This window comes from Bos taurus, chromosome 11, assembly GCF_002263795.3.
Source record: "Bos taurus isolate L1 Dominette 01449 registration number 42190680 breed Hereford chromosome 11, ARS-UCD2.0, whole genome shotgun sequence".
Taxonomy (NCBI): domain Eukaryota; kingdom Metazoa; phylum Chordata; class Mammalia; order Artiodactyla; family Bovidae; genus Bos; species Bos taurus.
Genome location: NC_037338.1, coordinates 73,720,437 through 73,741,502, shown reverse-complemented (window position 1 = coordinate 73,741,502; position 21,066 = coordinate 73,720,437). Strand labels below are relative to the sequence as shown.

General features: G+C 39.5%; 1 protein-coding gene across 14 annotated transcripts in view; it reads right to left on the bottom strand.

Moving 5' to 3' along the window:
* DTNB (dystrobrevin beta) overlaps positions 1-21,066 on the bottom strand; it is a 241,753-nt gene that overhangs the window by 201,914 nt on the left and 18,773 nt on the right. For 13 of the 14 annotated variants that reach the window (XM_005213006.5, XM_059891335.1, XM_024998836.2 and 10 more), the window contains one exon: positions 8,955-9,022. In XM_005213006.5, the coding sequence (XP_005213063.1) occupies positions 8,955-9,021 (67 nt within the window). In that variant the 5' untranslated portion in view covers position 9,022. Of the gene's footprint in view, positions 1-8,954; positions 9,023-21,066 lie in introns of those variants that run through there. The other variant, NM_001192800.1, reaches the window with a different exon arrangement.

Genomic DNA, 21,066 nt, shown 5'->3' with positions numbered 1-21,066 from the left:
ACTTCATGGCAAATAGATGGGGGAACAGTGGAAACAGTGGCTGACTTTATTTTTCTGGGCTCCAAGATTGTTGCAGATGGTGATTACAGCCATGAAATTAAAAGACGCTTACTCCTTGAAAGGAAAGTTATGACCAGCCTAGACAGCATATTAAAAAGCAGAGACATTACTTTGTCAACAAAGGTCCATCTAGTCAAGGCTATGGTTTTTCCAGTGTTTTTCTCACATGAATGGATGTGAGAGTTGAAAGCTGAGCACTGAAGAATTGATGCTTTTGAACTGTGGTGTTGGAGAAGACTCTTGAGAGTCCCTTAGACTGCAAGGAGATCCAACCAGTCCATCCTAAAGGAGATCAGTCCTGTTTGTTCATTGGAAGGACTGATGTTGAAACTGAAACTCCAATACTTTGGCCACCTGATGCGAAGAGCTGACTCATTTGAAAAGACCGTGATACTGGGAAAGATTGAGGGCAGGAGGAGAAGAGGACAACAGAGGATGAGATGGCTGGATGGCATCACCAACTCAATGGACATGGGTTTGGGTGGACTCTGGGAGTTGGTGATGGACAGGGAGGCCTGGCGTGCTGCGGTTCATGGGGTCACAAAGAGTAGGACACAACTGAGAGACTGAACTGAACTGAAACATATGTTTTTATGAGAAACACTGAGAAAAAGGATGTTAACAGCTAGGAAAGGGAAGTTCCATCCCCAGCTGATCAAACAGAAGATTATTAATCTAACTGATCAGACTTTTGCAAGGCATTTATTAGGCCATGTTTGCTAGTGGAGAAGTAACTACAGTAAAAAAAAAAAAAAAAAGTCAGTGTATCTGGTATAACTCACTCTCTTCAAACTCTTTCTCTAGTGCAGTTAGAATCAGATTAGTCACCACAAAAGATGAAATAAAGCAGATACCATGCAAGTCCAAAGCTAAATAGTTTCAGAAAACAGAAGACTCCAAATGCTTCAGTTTGCCAGAAATCACTATGCTAAAGTTTCAGGAACCAGTCAAGAGTTAAGTATCACTCTGCTTTCCTTTGCCAGTCTGATCCTTAAGAAAATACATCACTCTAAATGCAATAGGGGAAAATGTACAAATAGTAGTAGGGCTTCCCTGGGGGATCAGATGGTAAAGAATCTGCCTGCAATGTAGGAGTGAAAGTGAAAGTGAAGTCGTGTCCGACTCTTTGCAACCTCATGGGCGGTAGCCTGCACCAGGCTCCTCCATCCATGGGATTTTCTAGGCAAGAGTACTGGAGTGGGTTGCCATTTCCTTCTCCAGGGAATCTTCCTGACCCAGGGATTGAACCCAGGTCTCCCGCATTGTAGACAGACGCTTTACCATCTGAGCCACCAGGGAAGTCCTATGTAGGAGACTTGGGTTCAATCCCTGGGTTGGGAAGATCCCCTGGAGAAGGGAATGGCTACCCACTCCAGTATTCTTGCCTGGAGAATTCCATGGACAGAGGAGCCTGGAGGGCTACAGTCCACAGGATCCCAAAGAGTCAGACATGACTGAGCAACTAACCCTTTCACTTCACTTCATAGATAGCAGTGGGCTATTACAGAATTCAGAAATTTTAAGAATTTCTGGCCAGACTATCATTTCTTTAAAATTTAACAGCAGTCCAAATCCAAAAATAATTTCAAAAGGGATTTCCCAGGTAAGAACACTGGAGTGGGTTGCCATTTCCATTTCCAGGGCATCTTCTCAACCCAGGGATCAAACCCAGGTCTCCCGCATTGCAGGCAGATTCTTTACTGTCTGAGCCACAACTCAACAATTACAAGGGGTTCATAGACATTAACTATTATTTCATTAAATTGATGGTAGGTGCTTATGGAGAATAAATAGAAGGTAGTTATGAGGATATAATAGGTACCCAGGCTAGGTGCCAAGGAGAATGTGGGTTTGTCTGCCAAGACAAAGTGGGGAGGGGTGTCCCAGAGCTGTACAAAGGCTCAGGGGTGTGAAGGGACCATCTGGATGGCCGTACTGTGAGATGTGTGCTGGGGAGACCACCTGCATGCTCTTTGAAAGATAGCTAGCTATTCCATATGTCAGAAGGCATATCAATGGTTGTCCCTGACTTGTTAGGAGGGGGCACATTTGGGTCAACTGGAAATAGGCACAAGGGAACCTATCAATAACCTTAGAACTTCACTAAAATCTCACTATACTAATATTCAACAAATCAAGTACTCTAGCCTCCCATGTATTTCCCTTCTTCTGGAGCAGTCCAATCTTTCCTGATCTATATAACAAGAATCCACATCCACTAAGTATAGCCTTCGCTTTTTTAATACTTCCCCTATGTAAAGTGAAAGTGAAAGTTGCTCAGTCATGTCCAACTCTTTGCGACCCCATGGACTATACATGGACTTGTCCGGACCAGAATACTGGAGTGGGTAGCCTTTCCCTTCTCCAGGGGATCTTCCCAACCCAGGGATTGAACCCAGGTCTCCCACATTGCAGGCAGATTCTTTACCAGCTGAGCCACGAGGGAAGCCCAAGAATACTGGAGTGGGTAGCCCATCCCTTCTCCAGTGGATCTTCCCAACCCAGGAGTCAAACCAGGGTCTCCTGAATTAAATTCCTGATCAGAAAATACGTTAGCTTGGCAAATACAAAATAGAAAAAACCCGAGTGAAGAAATTTAAATGATGAGAATATCACTTTGGAAATTCTGAACTAGAAAGGATTCAGTTCAGTTACTCAGTCATGTCTGACTCTTTGAGATCCCATGGACTGCAGCATACCAGATTCCCTGTCCATCACCAACTCCCAGAGATTGCTCAAACTCATGTCCCATCGAGTCAGTGATGCCGTCCAGTGATTGAGTCCTCTGTGGTCCCCTTCTCCTCCCGCCCTCAATCCTTCCCAGCATCAGGTCTTTTCCAATGAGTTAGTTCTTCGCATCAGATGGCCAAAGTATTGGAGTTTCAGCTTTAGCATCAGTCCTTCCAATGAATATTCAGGACTGATTTCCTTTAGGATAGACTGGTTGGATCTCCCTGCTGTCCAAGGGACTCTCAAGAGTCTTCTCCAACACCACAGTTCAAAAGCATCAATTCTTCAGTGCTCAGCTTTCTTTATAGTCCAACTTTCATATACATATCCATACATAACTACTGGAAAACCATAGCTTTGACTAGATGGACCTTTGTTAGCAAAGTAATGTCTCTGATTTTTAACATGCTGTTTAGGTTAGTCATAGCTTTTCTTCCAAGGAGCAAGCATCTTTTAATTTCATGGCTGCAGTCACCATCTGTCTGCAGTGATTTTGGAACCCCAAAAAATAAAATCTGTCACTGTTTCCACTGTTTCCCCATCTATTTGCCATGAAGTGGTGGGACCAGATGTCATAATCTTAGAAAGAATTACTCTTCATTATTATTCATTTCAAGAATATTTCATTATAAGAAATACAATAAAATGTCATTTTAATATTATACTGATATCAGACAATGTTTCAAGTTCATCAAGAAATGGTACAGAGAGTCTTAACTAAATATCCAGGCAGAATTCTGGCCCCAATTAGAAAGCCCAGTGAAAGTCCTGGACAGACAGGAAACCAATGCGACACTGGATACCCAAGAGGCAGAGGAGAAAGACAGGGAAAGAACAGAAAGGATTAACCCTTCTTTGCACATTATGGCTCTACTTATTAATGAGAAATGGATATGGATGTTCTGGAGTATAATCAAATCCCAAGGAAAGCAAAGAGTCAAATGGAAGGGTTTTATTGTATTTGTCTGTATCAGAAGCCTACATCAAAATCCCCACAGGAGGAAGCTGGAATCTTCATTCCTAACAAATAAAATGTTAGTTTAGAGCAACACAGGATTATCTAACTCAATTTAAAGGTCTGCCTCGTGCACCTCTCAAATTTTATCTCACACTCTACTCCAATTAGTCTGGACTACATGTAATTACCCAAACAAGCCAGGGCCTCTCACCTCTGAGCCTCCATAGGTGATAATGTTCCCAGCCCTTCCTTCACCACATATGGGGCTGACTCAGCCAGGACATCGCTTCCTCCCAGATTTCTTCCTGGACACCACTGGCTTCCCTCAACATGGCTCCTACTGCCCCATCATTCTTGGTTCCCTTTTCCAGGAAAACAAGATCCAAGAAGGCAGAGACCATGTTACCATTGTATTAATCATTACGATATGCCCCAAAGTAAGGCACGTGACTGCTGGTCAGGAGATCAAACCAGTCCATCCTAAAGGAAATCAATCCTTAACATTCATTGGAAAGACTGATGCTGAAGCTCCAGTACTCTGGGCACCCGATGCAAAACGCCAACTCACTGGAAAAGACCCTGATTCTGGGAAACATTGAAGGCAGGAGGAGAAGGGGACACCAGAGGATGAGATGGTTGGATGGCATCACCAACTCGATGGACACGAGTTTGAGTAGTCTCCAGGAGATGGTGAAGGACAGGGAAGCCTGGCATGCTGCAGTCCATGGGGTCACAAAGAGTCGGATACAACTGAGCAACTAAACAACAACTAAATACTTACTGAATGAATAAACTACTGAAAATTAGGAAGTTCTGGAATGCCTGGTATAAAAGACTCTGATCTGTTCTTTTCCGAAAAATATAAAGTCAAGTCAAAAGGTTATACAACTGCAGACACTAGCAAAGAAAGGCTGACGGAGGGAGATAATAAAAGTAGTGGAGCAGTCAACTCCTCTTCCTGTGTAAACATGTTGATGCTTTTAGCCCTCTTCAAATAGGGCCAAGCATTCCAAAGATGTTCCAGGAAGCCATAAGATGTGGTGGAGGTGCTCAGTAGACCAATGAGAGGCATGAGGAAATAAATGTACTTTGCTGAGAAAGGAATCTAACTGGGGAGACAAGAAGCATGGAAGGAGAAAGAAGAGGAGAGATTATAAATCTAATAAATGTATAGTAACATTTCAGAGCTGTCCAAAAACTTTTACAAATACTTCTGATTAAGAAAAAAAATATTTTAAAAAAATAGTCTGAATAAGTAACAAATATGAACATGAATGACTTCCTCATTTTTTTCTTGGCAGTCCAATTAGAAACCCTAGGGACCGAAGATGAAGCCAGAGGTCCCAGAAGACAGGAAGGTACAAATAAAATCAAGATCACTGAAGGGTGACTCTCACAGTTGGTGAACTAGGGGGAAAAGTTTTAAAATCCCACAAAGGGAAATGGTAGAGACACATGGCTGATTCCACCAAGATTTAATTTTTTTTTTTAAATAATGGCAAGCAAGGAAAGTGGTAACCAAATAGGCTGCATAAAACAAAAGTGGATTATACAGAATAAAAATAAAGTTTAATTTGTGGGCTTCAAAAAACACAAAAAGTAGCGTCTATTTCATAAAGGAGGTACTCTAAAGCATTCTAATATTCTTATACTACTTTGAACAAAGTTATAAATATTGATAGGATTTGGACTTCATTTCAATTGATGTTAAAATTTCTGGAGTAACCACAAAAAGAACAGAAAAAGAACATACAACCCACAATTAAGTAGAGGAAAAAAGTAGAATGGGAAGGAAGGAAGCTCAATTCATCTAAGAAAAGCCAAGGAAAGAGGGAAAAAACAAAACACAACAGAGAAACAACAAAATTGAAGCACAAAATATAATGGAAAAAAAATGAAACATATCAGTATTCATAACAGCATTCATAACAAAAAAATTTAAAGAATAAAAATAAATATTCTGTACTAGGCATGCTAACCAAAAGAAAGCTGGTATAGCTATATTAATATACAACAAATCAGACCTCAAAGCAAAGAAACATTACGAGAAAAAATGTACCTATTTAATAATAAAAGATTCAATTTTCTAGGTAGACAGAACATTTTAATATATATGCATCTAAGAACAAAAGCTTCAAAACACTGACAGTACTACAGGGGGAAAACTTTAAATCCATGATCAATGCAGAGATTTTCAACACCTCCAGTAATTAAGATCAAGCAGTCAAATGAGTAAGGAAAAAAGACTTTAATAAAATATAACAAGCTTGATTGAGATAATATTATTTTCAAGCATTCAGGGAATATTCAGAAAAACAAATAACATAAAATATCAAGAAACACAAAGATTCTAGAGTGTTCCTCATTCCCTGACCCATAAATCAAGCTAAATATTCTTATAATTAAAAACATCCACTTACTAGTTTAAAAGGATACTTCTAAATAATTCATAAGAGAAATTAGAAAACACAGAAATATAATAATAATAATAATAGTATATATCAGAAGACATACCTACAAAAATAGAAAGTCAAGAAAAAGTATTCAGTGCTTACATAAGAAAGAAAAAAAAGTCTGAAAATAAACCTCTACCTATAAAAATATAGAACTGCCTAAAGTAGAAAGAAGAAAATAATAAACCATGTGATAACATGAAATAATGAGGTAGAAAACAAAGATTCAGGGAGAGGACCAATAAAGCCAAAAGTTTCTTGGAAAAAAACAATAAAAGTGACAAAATTCTGGAAAAGGAAAAATAAAATCAGAATCTCTGAATATGAAGGCCTGGCATGAAGTATATTGTAGACTCAACTAGGAAGCTTTTATTTTGGTACCAGAGTTGAGAAACTATCACTTACCATTTTTCTTAGAATTTTATATCATATAAAAAGTATAAACTATCAAATTTCTACATAATTTCTCCTTTAATAAATATTTATTGAGTTGATGGGGCTATCATGATAAATACATGTGATTCTTACTTTCATGGGGTTCAAGTCTAAAAGATAAAATATTAAGTAAAGAGACTTCATGCTCCCAAAGCAGGGGGCACAGGTTCAATCTCTGATCAGGGAACTAAAATCCCACATGACATGCAGTGCTGTCAAAAAAAAAAAATAACACCCAAAGAATTAACAAACTAATTTCATCACTGTTTAAAATAGGAAATTTAAAGCTATTGTCCAAAAACAGAAAGGCTTAAGAATACCACTGAGTGGCACAATAATAAAGGTAGCTATGACAAAGAAATCATATCGCCTGCAAATCCTAGAATATTTACTCTTTGACTGTTTAAGAAAAAGACTGTTGGCTCCAGAATTATGTATGTTAACAGAGTAAAGGAAAAATATATGTCACTATATCTCAATTTTTTAAAAAGGAGAAATACATTCCTCTCAAGAGAAGCAGAGACAAATGATAAAATTCAATACTCATTCATGATTTAAAGAAAATAACAGTAATAACACTTGGTAAATTAGAGCAGAAAGGTAGTTCCTTAACCTGATAAAAGGTACAAAACCTATAACAAATATCATTTTAATAGTGAAATATTACATCCACTCCCATTCAAGTCAAAAACGAGACAAGAATGTCTGCTATCCTCCCAACTCTTAACTATAGTATCTGTATAGTCAGTAGATAATGAAAAAGAGGTAAAAGTATTGCAAAAGTAAGAGTCAAAAGGCCTTTCTTTAAAAATTATACAGTTCTGTAGAATGTACACCACCAAGAATGAACCAGAATGTAAACCATAGGCTTTGGGTTGTTATAATACGCCAATGTAGGCCCATCAGTTGTAATGAACGGTCTACTCTGGTGTGAGTGTTGACAGATACGTCAGTAGAAGTCTATAAACTAACATTAAGAGTAATGAAAGAGCAGAGAGAAAGATCATGAGATTCAAAATCGACATACTAAAGTCAACTCAACACCTGGATGACAGGGCCAAGTCATCAGGGTGGCAAACAGTGGTTTCTGCATCCTTAGAAGGTAATTATGCTGGAGATTTGGGGTGAAGTTGGAAATAAGAGTGGGGCTTCCCATAGCAGATACCATCACCACCAATGCAATTCTTTCTGTGGAGAAATAGAGGTGACTCTTGCAGCCACACCCACCAAACATCTCCCAGACCATCCATATTCTTGAGTTTGTTACACAGAATGGTAATTTATATGAAGTTTATGTCAGTGATAACGTTCACTAAGCAATCAACCCAATTCTTTGAAGAATACCCAATTTCTACTTTAAATATCTCCCCGATCATGCTCTCTCACATGCCCATGAGAGTGCATGCCAGATAATTCTTAATATCAAGAATTATTATTTATTTGGTTTCCATTTTTGTCAGTTTCCCTTTAAAATGAAAACAGTATGAGTGAAGTCAGGGACTGTGTTTTGTTCTCCCCTATATGGCTCAGATGGTAAAGAGTCTGTCTGCAATGCAGGAGATGCTGGTTCGATCCCTGGGTGGGGAAGATCCCCTGAAGAAAGGAATGGCAACCCACTCTAGTAATGTTGCCTAGAGAATTCCATGGACAGAGAAGCCTGGTGGGCTATGGTCCTTGGGGTCACAAAGAGTCAGACACAACTGGGACACGACTAACACAACCCTAGCACCTATAATGGTGCCTGGAATATAACAGATTCTCAGTAAATAAAATTCAATGAAAAGGTGACCTCTTTGCTGAAGAATATAGGAATATATAAGAATAAATAACAATATGTAAGAATGTTTTAACAGAAGATTTTAAAGGGTATATAGTAAAGTTACATACCAAAGTACACATTCCTACTTTTACTTCTTCCTACAGCTCTAAGTGTTGTTCTAACAGTTAGTTCTCTCTACATTAGAGTCTTTATCTACAGTAAGGTAATTTATGTAACATATTATTTATCATCACCTGCAAGCTCATGGTAACAATGGAGTTATTACAAGAGGTCTAAATTGACTGGCATGCTTTAAATGCACAGATATTCTAGTTAACATATTTGTCATTATTTATGACCTTGCTTAAGAAAGCAACTCAAGTTAATTCAATTAAAGTAATGCTCTGGCTTGGTGTCCTCCAACTGCATGATTCTTTAACTCCCATTCCTCTCCTTCTAAAATTTGTAACATAAAACTTCTGATTAAAGCTGTGATTTGATCAGGGGGAAAAAAGACATTCCCACATATTAATACAAACAAGGATTCCAGAAGACTCACGCATTTCTATGAACAGCTGCCTCTTCTCTGCCATGGTCTTCCGCTTGTTCCCACTTTCCTCAATCATCCTAGAGACAAAGAAGGATACAGTAAACAAATGTGTAAACAAATGTGTAATTTGACAATTCCATCAAGTGCTTATCAGTCTGTTGTGGAGAGGTACAGGAAACCAAGCCGTCTATGCACACATTAAAAGGATACCAATAAAAGTAAAGTGGAAGCCCGAGGCAGAAAAAGACAAACTACTGTCCCCTTATTTGACAGCTTCTAAATATTATAAAGTCAATACTTAAATGAGCTCATACACTTGCTTCCTGTGCTGACAATATGGGGCCATGTCTTCTTTTTAACTTTATTTTCTCTACAGAGTCCTGGATTAGTCAAGACAATTTCCCCATATTCCTACTGTTTTACATAGATAAACATGTTATTAAAAATAATTTAGATAATAATTATAATGAAAGGCTATAATAATAAAAACATTAAGATAATTAGCTTATACATAAAAGATATAAATAAAATCTTTTATTTTTATATTAAAAAGTACTGAAAGAGGAATTCATACACAAATTCAAAGAACTCCTAAACATAAGTTTTTAATCACATGACTTACACTATGCCAGTCACTTTGTTTAAAAATAAAACTCTTTCCATGCATTATCTCATTTAATTCTCCCAACAATTCTGAGTGTTGGCATTATTATTATCCCATTTTATAGATTAGAAAACAGATGTCTAGAAAAGAACACTAACTTGCTCAAAGACACAGAATGCAGAAGCAATAGAGCAAAATTGCAACCCTTTCATTAAACTTCTTTCACAACTGTTGTTTCTAAATACATTTCAAATCTCTATGCTTAAAAGGCTTAGAACACAATAGCCCACTGCATGGACCTTACTGATGTAAAATTTGTGACAATTTCAGCTAAACTCTGCCTTACTCTATGAAGTAAAAAGTATCTACAAATAGCATATGCTAAATAATTCCATAAGCGCATTAAACTACTGTAGATCATGGAGTTATTTACATAACATTCTCAAATGTGTTAGAATCATAAATTAAATGATGACTACACAAATTACATATCCATTAAAGCAAGTGCCTACTGAAAGTTTAGTTATAGCCTAAAGAAAATTTAAAATGTAAATATATTCCTTAACATTCTGCAATTAATATTTTGATCATTAAAACTATCCCTTTCCTAAATCACTGTAATGTTACCAAATAGTAAGTGATGGTTACCTAACAATTTGCCCCCAAGAGGAAACAGTTTTAAACAGAAGCAAAGTAAGCCAAAGAAAAAGCAACCAGAAACAGCAAAAAAAAAAATCTAATGAAATCTAAGTCCTAGAGAAAAAGCAAGAGTTGGGACCAGTAACCTGTAATTATAAAGAAAAAGGGTATTCAAAAACCTCCTCCCTCCTATCCAAAAACTTGGTCTCTCACTGTGTATTACAAAGTTTAAATGCTAAACACAAATTAAAATACAGAATCATAATATCCTTTATAAAATATATAACTTATTAAATTTCTTCTACTTTGTTCTTTAAATTAATCTTTCTCAAAGTAGAATCTAAGAATTCCTGGAGATCCCTAAATTCTTCAGGACAATTTTCTAATTTTGTCTTTATTTCCAGATTAATCTTGAAAAAATTAATAAAAACATGTTGTACTGCCAATGCCACTTTAGAGCCCGCATCTACATGTATGAATACGGTAGCACCGGAAGCAAGAGGTCATGTAAAGCAGGGACAATTAAACTAGAGAAACTATACTACCCTGGACCAGATCTGACCTGTCACCTGTTTTTGCAAATAAAGTTTTACTGGAACACAGCCACATCTATTCATTTATCTATTGTCTATGGATGCTCTCCGGAGAAGGCAATGGCATCGCACTCCAGTACTCTTGCCTGGAAAATCCCATGGACGGAGGAGGCTGGTAGGCTGTAGTCCATGGGGTCGCTAAGAGTCGGACACGACTGAGCGACTTCACTTTCACTTTTCACTTTCCTGCACTGGAGAAGGAAATGGCAACCCACTCCAGTGTTCTTGCCTGGAGAATCCCAGGGATGGGGGAGCCTGGTGGGCTGCCGTCTATGGGATCACACAGAGTCGGACACGATTGAAGTGACTAGCATGGATGCTCTCATACTACAAAGGCTGAGTTGAGTGTTTTCCACAAAAAGCATCTGGCACGCAAAGTCTAAAATCTTTACTATCTGGTCCTTTAAGAAAAAGTATGCCAACCCAACCTAAAGCAACAGTAATTAATACTGCATTACTACAAATGACTGGCTCAGTTCAGTTAGCATGTTCCCATGTCAAAATGACAACAATCATCCCACATTCCACAAGAGTTTGAGTTTCACTTCCATTATTAGAAGTTTATCCTTGGCAACTGCCTTATTAATTACTCTAAGATTCATTCTTCATTGCTGTACACATTTAAAATTTTGATCAGTCAGTCAGTTTGTTCGCTCGGTCGTGTCCGACTCTTTGCGACCCCATGAATTGCAGCACGCCAGGCCTCCCTGTCCATCACCAACTCCCGGAGGTCACCCAAACTCTTGTCCATCAAGTAGGTGATGCCATCCAGCCATCTCATCCTCTGTAGTCCCCTTCTCCTCCTGCCCCCAATCCCTCCCAGCATCAGAGTCTTTTCCAATGAGTCAACTCTTCGCATGAGGTGGCCAAAGTATTGGAGTTTCAGCTTTAGCATCAGTCCTTCCAAAGAAATGCCAAATTGCCCTCCAAAATGCTGTGTCAGTATACTTTTACTAATAATCTTCCCCCAGGAAGTTTTAGAAATTACTAAGGTAGTCAGCACAAACTGACCTTGTGCATTTGTGCTCAGTCATGTCCGACTCTTTGCAATCCAATGGACTGTAGCCTGCCAGGCTCCTCTGTCCGTGGAATGTCCCAGGCAACAATACTGGAGCAGGTTGCCATTTCCTTCTCCAGAGGATCTTCCCAACCCAGCGATCAAACCCGTATCTCCAGCATTGGCAGGTGATTTTTTTTTAAACCACTGAGCCACCTGGGAAGCCCTTACTCTCCCATCAAATTATACACCTGCACGGAATGTGTGCTGGAGTTATTTGAGGTTGGTGAAAGTAAATATCACCAGGTGGACTGGGAAAGAATACAACAGAATCCAAAATACCACCAAACAGCTGGTGAGTTTATCCTTTTTTCCCTCTTGAACCCCTGGCTTGAACTCAACAAGCACAAACCCCTGAACCTAGCACAGAGGAATCTGGGAAAAATCCTCTAGCTACAGCTTAAAGAGAAGAAAGAAGTCTAAAGCCCATCCAGAGAGAATGGGAGAGACTTCCCATTCTCAAGTTCTCCCAGCACTTTTTTCCTCTCTCTTCTTTTTCTTCATTTTCTCCCACTCCAGCCAAGCAGTGGCAGTATCAATAAAAGCAGCTACCCTGGAAAACTACAGGAGTCAAAAATTTGAAGAAAGATGTATCATCTAATCAGATGGTCTAATCAAAACCCCAGCATAATTATTTGTAAATATAGACAGTTCTAAATTTTATATGGAGAGCCTAAAGCTACAGACCAGATAAGAAATTTTGGAAAGGAAGAATAACGTTGGAGGCACGTACTATTCAATTTTAAGAATTACTAAAAAACTACAGTAATCAAGACAGCGTGATATTGACAAAGGGACAAGTACACAGATCAACGTAATAGAACAGAGTCTGGATACAGAGGCACACAAATATGGCCACTTGATTTTTTTTTTAAGATACAAAAGAAATTCAATGAAGAAAGGACAGTCTTGGTGTCAGAAAAACTGGTTATGCTTATGTCAAAAAAATGACCTATACCTCACACCATAAATAAAAAATTCAAAATGGAAGACAGACATAAATGTAAAAGTGTAAAAGAAGAAACCATGAGAGAAAATCTTCATGGTCTGATCAGATCAGATCAGATCAGTCGCTCAGTCGTGTCCGACTCTTTGCGACCCCGTGAATCACAGCACGCCAGGCCTCCCTGTCCATCACCAACTCCCGGAGTTCACTCAGACTCACGTCCATCGAGTCACTCATGTCATCCATCCATCTCATCCTCTGTCGTCCCCTTCTCCTCCTGCCCTCAATCCCTCCCAGCATCAGAGTCTTTTCCAATGAGTCAACTCTTCACATGAGGTGGCCAAAGTACTGGAGTTTCAGCTTTAGCATCATTCCTTCCGAAGAAATCCCAGGGCTGATCTCCTTCAGAATGGACTGGTTGGATCTCCTTGCAGTCCAAGGGACTCTCAAGAGTCTTCTCCAACACCACAGTTCAAAAGCATCAATTCTTTGGCGCTCAGCCTTCTTCACAGTCCAACTCTCACATCCATACATGAACACAGGAAAAACCATAGCCTTGACTAGATGGACCTTTGTTGGCAAAGTAATGTCTCTGCTTTTGAATATGCTATCTAGGTTGGTCATAACTTTCCTTCCAAGGAGTAAGCGGCTTTTAATTTCATGGCTGCAGCCACCATCTGTAGTGATTTTGGAGCCCAGAAAAATAAAGTCTGACACTGTTTCCACTGTTTCCCCATCTATTTCCCATGAAGTGGTGGGACCAGATGCCATGATCTTCGTTTTCTGAATGTTGAGCTTTAAGCCAACTTTTTCACTCTCCACTTTCACTTTCATCAAGAGGCTTTTGAGTTCCTCTTCACTTTCTGCCATAAGGGTGGTGTCATCTGCATATCTGAGGTTATTGATATTTCTCCCAGCAATCTTGATTCCAGTTTGTGTTTCTTCCAGTCCAGCGTTTCTCATGATGTACTCTGCATATAAGTTAAATAAACAGGGTGACAATATACAGCCTTGGCGAACTCCTTTTCCTATTTGGAACCAGTCTGTTGTTCCATGTCCAGTTCTAACTGTTGCTTCCTGACCTGCATACAAGTTTGATACATCACTCTAAAAGCACAAAGCACAAAAGAAAATAATAATAATAAACTGGACATGACCAAATTAAATACTTCTGTTCTATGAAAGAAACCAATAAGAAAACAAAAGCTACACCCTGGGAGAAAAATATCTACAAATCACAGGTCTGACACAAGACCTGTATCCAGAAGAATATATTTTTAGAAAAACTCTCAAAACCAGCCAACATGGAAGAAAAGCTTGTTATTCAATAGAAGCCCCAATACTGACCTTATTTGTTAACTTAGCAGGTGCAATGGACCTGCAGATATTCTGCCTTTATTCCATTACCCATTCTACTACTCTGATGCATAACTTATCAGCTTCCGGTTGCCAGCATTTGCATTTCTTTATTTGAGGCTTTTTCTGGCCATTGAAGGCTTTGACACTTGCAGTGCAGTCCAGAAGTACCAGGGGATTAACATCCTTGGACAGCAGTCCTCCCACTGATGGAAGTTAATATATAAATAATCCAGCTTCTTTACCTATCAGAGGGAATAACTGAGGCCATGTGTTCCACTGACTTCCTGAGCTCCCCTTTGGAATTAACTTTGCTCACCCATGGCAACTGATATGAAATACTTTATTAACTACTTTCTCTTCTCTGTCTCACTTCTCCACTCTTTCACCAGTATTTTCTAGGATCTAAAAAATAATTTTAAAAAAAAATTGCACTTGAGTCCTTACAGAGCATTTTGTTCTAGGCTAATCCAAAATAAGACAGATTTGATCCTGTAAAACAGACCTCTGAGATGAAGTCTGTAAGTGGATCACTCGCCAAGCAGATGACAAGGATCCCAGTGCTAGCAGTAAGTGGCTTGCGGAGAACCCCTGGTGTGCTGCTGCATGGATAGTACTAAGACTCTTGATGAGGTGAAACTAGTAAGGGATACACTTAGAAGATGACTGGCTTATGCAATAGCTTTCGCATTTGAGAGAGAGACAGGAGCACCAGGAATTTTAAAGACAATTAAATGGTTGAGCTTTTGTTAAGAAGGACTTATGCACAGAAGAAAGAAAATAGCAAGACTTAAATCAGTCAAGAACCAACTCAGAGCAAGCTATGACAGCCAGATGATCTCCATGGCAGCATTTTCTAAGGAACCCTCAGCTCCCACAACTTGAGAGCAGACGGTGCTAAAAATCAGGCTCAAATTCAAATTATAAAGGTAGGCAACTTATAGAAGATTGAATTCACAGTCCAGCCAAGATTCTCCTGAACACTCTGGGGCAGAAGTGGCTCTCCTGCTCTTGCTTCAGAGGCTGTTTCCTCAGCCTAAAGCCCACGCAAAGGCCTCATCTCAGATGCATGCCTCAAAAGATGCTGACCCACCTCAAAATCTGTCCCTACATTCCTCCCTGTTTCCAGGCTAATAACCAGGGTCCAGCCTCATTCACATCAACAGAATTGGAAGGGGCTGGCCCTGCTTTGGACAGAAAAGTGAGGATTCATCCAAACAGCTGTGGACCTGACGATATGCACCAACAAGAACTGGAAGAACATACCTGGAATTGACAAGTGTTCAACCTGAGCCAAGTGTAAGATAAGACAAAGTCTGCTGACATGGCAACACTTGGCCCGTGACCCAGGATTTAATGTTCTATAAAGGACACCTGGCACCAGTCCTAACACGCTGTAGACTAGCTCATGTAAGTCGGTGTGGGGGTTTTGATGGCCCAAAGTAAATGAGCTGAAGATGTGGGAATTGCATGGCAGGGTATTAAGGAAAGAGTTTATAGAGTGCTCTCATTTTCCATATCTCCTGACCTTTATTGAATCCTTCTATCCTGACTGATAGGATCTGCTTTTCTTTATTTCTCTTTGTTTTTGTTTTAATAGAGAAACCAGGCTTTCTCTGACCTCTAAAGTCTATTTCCTACTCTGCATAACAGGCCTGAAATACTATAAAATACTATAAATTTACCCTTTCCTAGAAACAGGAGAAGGCAATGGCAACCCACTCCAGTGTTCTTGCCTGGAGAATCCCAGGGATGGCAGAGCCTGGTTGGCTGCCATCTATGGGGTTGCACAGAGTCAGACATCACTGAAGCGACTTAGCAGCAGCAGCAGCAGAAACAGTCTTAATGCTCGATGTAGTTGGTATACACACACTCTACCTACCTTGCCCCTTGTGCATGTGAAAGTCACTCAGTCGTGTCCAACTCTTTGTGATCCCATGGATTATAGCCCCCCAGGTTCCTCTGTTCATGGGGATTCTCCAGGCAAGAATATTGGTGTGGGTCCATGCCCTCCTCCAGGGGATCTTCCCAACCCAGGGATCGAACCCAGGTCTCCCACACTGCGCGAGGATTCTTTACCAATTGAGCCACCAGGGAAGCCCCTTCAGGGGTATAACCCTGAGGACATGTTATATGAGCTCCTGGAGCTCGCTGGTGGGAATAAGCTTCAGTTACCCACAGTAGGAACTTGTTTGATAACAAAGCCTTTATTTGCTAATTTCCCTTCCCTATTCACTTCCTGGTCCCCTACAAGTATCTGCAAGCATAAGATGCAAAACAAAAACTCATATTGCACTCAAATCCTTGTCTAAGAGTCAGCTTTTTGTGGAACTCAAACTAAAATATTAAAGATTTTCCATTTCAATCAATCTTATAGTTCAGATTTCATAAAATCCAAATGTATGGGGTACACAAAAATTAAGATGACTATAAATGACTTTCCTCAGCCTTGAGGTGATTCCATTCCAGAGCTCCATGGATACTGATATCTCTATCTTTGTAATTACAATCTTAATAGTCCACGCCTGACAAAGATCTAATCCTCCTACCAAGCCTGATCATATGTCCTTGTCCTCCTGATACAACTTTAAAGATCAGCACTTTGTTGCTGTGTTCAGTCTCTAAGTCATGTCCCACTCTTTCACAATCCCATGGACTACAGCCAGTCATGCTCCTCTGTCCATGGCATTTCCCAGGCAAGAATACTGGAGTGGGTTGCCATTTCCTTCTCCAGCGGATTTTCCTAACTGAGGGATTGAACCCACGTCTTCTGCATTAGCAGACAGATTCTTTACTGCTGAGCCACCAGGGAACCCCAATCTGACTACCAAACCCGATTATGTGTCCTTCTCTTCCTGATACGACTTTAAAGATAAACACTTGCGTGAATATAAACACATCTCTCTTCTTCCTTCCACTCGGACTCCTGGCACTTTGCCTTTTCTGAGCCTCATAATCTAGAAGTAACCAACACCTCCTTATCATCCACTTCACATACTAACCTTGATTTCAAACACTGCCATTTCCTTCCTCATAATCATGCTCATAGCCACCCTTTTTTCCCATTTTAACTGCCAAAATTTTTGTCCACATGAATGCACAAATAAAATTCGATGACGCCATGATCTCAGGACTCTGCAACCCCTTCTTCCTGTAGTTCATCCTGTGAATACGCAGAGAAATCCACAAGATACATTTATGCACACATGCCTGCTCTTCGGCGGATCCTAATCACTCAACTTAGGAACTTCATTCCACCCAATTAAAAAAATCAGAACACAAAGGGAAATAAGCCAGAGAAAAATAAATACAATCTCACTCATATGTGTAATCCACAAGGAGTCAAACTTGTCATAGAAGCAGAGTAGATTGGTAGTTCCAAGGGGCTGGGGAGTTGGGAAAGTGGGGAGATACAAAGGATTCAAACTTTCACTTAAAAGATGAGTTGGGGGTCAAATGCACAGGCTGGTGACTACAGTTGATAATGCTCTATTGCATGTTTGAAATTTGCTAAGAGTGTATATCTCAAAGCACCACCATACACACACAAGAAAGAAGGAGCTAATTAACTTCATTGTGGTAATCACTGCACAATGTATACATTTATCAAATTATGTTGTACACTTTAAATATACAATTTTAGTTGTCAATTATGCCTCAATAAAGCTGGGGGAAAACCTGAACAATATATTTGAGCACCTTTCCACATCAATGAATACTCTTCAAACCATAATTTTGAATGAGAGAATGGAATTTATCACAATCATTCATCTGTACCTTGACTGTTGACAATATTTCCAACTATCTACTATTATGAACAGTGCAATAATAAACATCTTTGAAGCAAAATTTAAAACAAAAGAAGAACCATAGTACAGCTTTAGTCTACAAAATGAGAGAAGACTAGAGCCTAGCTGTGAGGATATAAGCAAAGTTTCTTCAATCTGAAAGGAGTTGAAACTGTTAAATTCCTAGAAAAGGTTATTTAATGACCTAAGCCCAAGGCCAAACTGAATGAACCAGTTTTTAGATACAACACCAAAAGCACTATCCATGAAAGGAAAAATTGTATCTTACTAAAATTAATTGTTCTGCAAAAGATACTGTTAACAGAATGAAAAGAGCCAGAGTGAAAGATTTTCAAAACATATACCTGATGGAGAACTTGTATTCAAATTATGAAAAGAACTCTTAAAATTCAACAGTAAGAAAACAACCCAACTTAAAAATAATCAAAAGATGTGAACAGATATCTTATCAAAGAAGTTATACAGATGGTAAGCATATGAAAAGATGTTCAGCATCATCTGTCATTAGGAAATTACAAAGTAAAACAACAATGAGATACCACTAAACACTATTGTGTGTGTGTGTGCGTGTATTAGTAGCTCAGTCATGTCTGACTCTTTGCAACCCCATGAACTGTAGCTCACCAGGCTCTTCTGTCCATGGAATTCTCCAGGGAATCTTCCCAACCTAGGACTCGAACCCGGGTCTCCCACATGGCAGGCTGACTCTTTACCATCTGAGCCACCAGGGAAGCCTTAGATACCTATACGGATGGCTAAAATCCAAAAAACTGACAAGAATGTAAAGCAACAGGAACTCGCATCCACGGCTGGTCGGAATGCCTGGTTGGAAGACAATTTACAGTCGCTTACAAAACTCATCACAGTCTTACCAGCCAGTTCAGCGACTGCACTAGGTATTTAACCAATAAATACTATAAATACTGAGTGGAAAATGTGTATTCACACAAAACCTGTACCCAAATGTTCATACCAGTTTTATTCACAACTGCTGAACACTGAAAGGAACCAAGATGCCCTTCAATGGGGAATAAATAGATAAACCAACTACTGCCTTCATAAATGGGATATTTTTCAGCAATAATAAATAAACTATCAAGTCAAGAAAAGACATGAAGCTTAAATATATATTGCAAAGTGAAAAAAAGCCAATATGAAAAGGCTACATATTATATGGTTCCAATTATAAGATCTTCTAGGGAAAAAAAAAAAAACTATACAAATGATAAAATGATCAGTGGTTACCAAAGATTTGGGACAAAGGAAGAGGAATGAATAGGCAAAACACAGCAAAATTTTTAGGATGATAAAACTTCTGTATGATACTGTAATGGTATACATGTAACGGACAATGACGCTACACATTGGTGAAAACCAAAAGAAATTTACAACACAGAGTGAAATTTAATGTATGTAAAAAAATTTTTTTTAATCATTTAGGAGGTCAGAGGATTCCTGGATGAAATGCAGAATATGACAAAACAATCTAACTGTATTACAAAGAAATGAACCAACCTCACTGAACAGGGAGAAAAGTACAGTGACCTAAGTAACTCTAGAAGTGAATGGAGTCTGTAAAACTAAAAGCAATATAAAATACACGTAAGTACTGTCCTCTAGTTTCCCACAGGTTGCACACATGCCTATGTGTTCACTCGCTTCAGTTGTGTTCAACTCTTTGTGACCCTATGGACCTAGCCTGCCAGGCTCCTCTGTCCATGGGGATTCTCCAAGCAAGAATACTGGAGTGGGTTGCCATGCTCTCCTCCGGAGGACCTTCCCAACCCAGGGATCAAACCTACGTCTCTTATGTCTCTTGCATTGGCAGGCAGGTTCTTTACCACTAGCGCCACCTGGGAAGCCCATTCCCAGGGTTATGAGCTAACAATTCTAATACTGTGATGCATGTATGCATAATTGAACAATTAAGTAAACAGATGGCAGATGGTGACGTGTGAGGTTACAGATAAGCAAGATGAGAAGCCAGAATGATCCAGGTGGTAATGTAATGAACCACAATTGGAGACATCACGGTGAGTGCATGGTGAACTCAGCCCACCAGGCTCCCCTGTCCCTGGGATTCTCCAGGCAAGAACACTGGAGATATATAGATATACAGTAACAAATAAAAGTGTTTGTAGGTATGTTTATGTATATGCATTAGTACACACATATATATCTCCTTCCCTGATGGCTCATTAGGTAAAGAACCTGCCTGTAATGCAGGAGACACAGAAGATTCGGGTTCAATTCCCGAGTTGGGAAGATCCCCTGAAGCAGGGCATGGCAACCCACTCCAGTATTCTTGCCTGGAGAATGCCCATGGACAAAGGAGCCTGGTGGGCTACAGTCCACAGGGCCGCAAAGAGTCGGACGCTACTGAGCACTGAGCACATACATGTCCTCGCTCTGGCAACTGAGAGGACCTAGAAACAGTATCACAAAGCAAGGAGCACCTTTAGGGTCCAAATTTTTGTTTATAATACCGTTCTCCAGTAAAAGGAAACAGGGCTCCTCAGAGAAATGCCTGAGGCAGGAAATATACAAGATGAGCATGGATTGTCTTGTACTGATAGTAGAGAAAGAAGTTCTGGGAGGAAAAAACCATATGATAGGAGTATATCAAAGGGACACAGAGGGCAACTGTAACAGCTCCCAATGGCCAACAATGGAAAAATTCAGCAACAAAATTTAATTAAGTATTAATAGTATCTTTAAGTTGATACTAACACAAACAAGTGGATAAATTAATAAATGAAGAATCAACAATATTCTGTGCAGAAAAGTTCCAAATAACCTACACAGAGACTCTGCCCTGAAGAAGGCGGAACATAACTCTCCCTTCCTTAAATGTGAATTGCACACAGTGATTCCTTCCAAAGAGGTGATGGAGAAGAGGGAAATAATTTGACAGTGGAGACCCCTGAGAAACACTACCTCAGCCAAGTGATTAAGTTCAAGGTCAACAGTGATAAACCATGTGGACAATACATACGCTTGACATGATGTGATGAAAATGGCATTTTATCTCTATGGTCTTCCTACCCAAAACCTATAAGCCCCTTCTAATCATGAGAAAAACATCAGGCAAATCTCAGTTGAGGGGAAATCTACAAA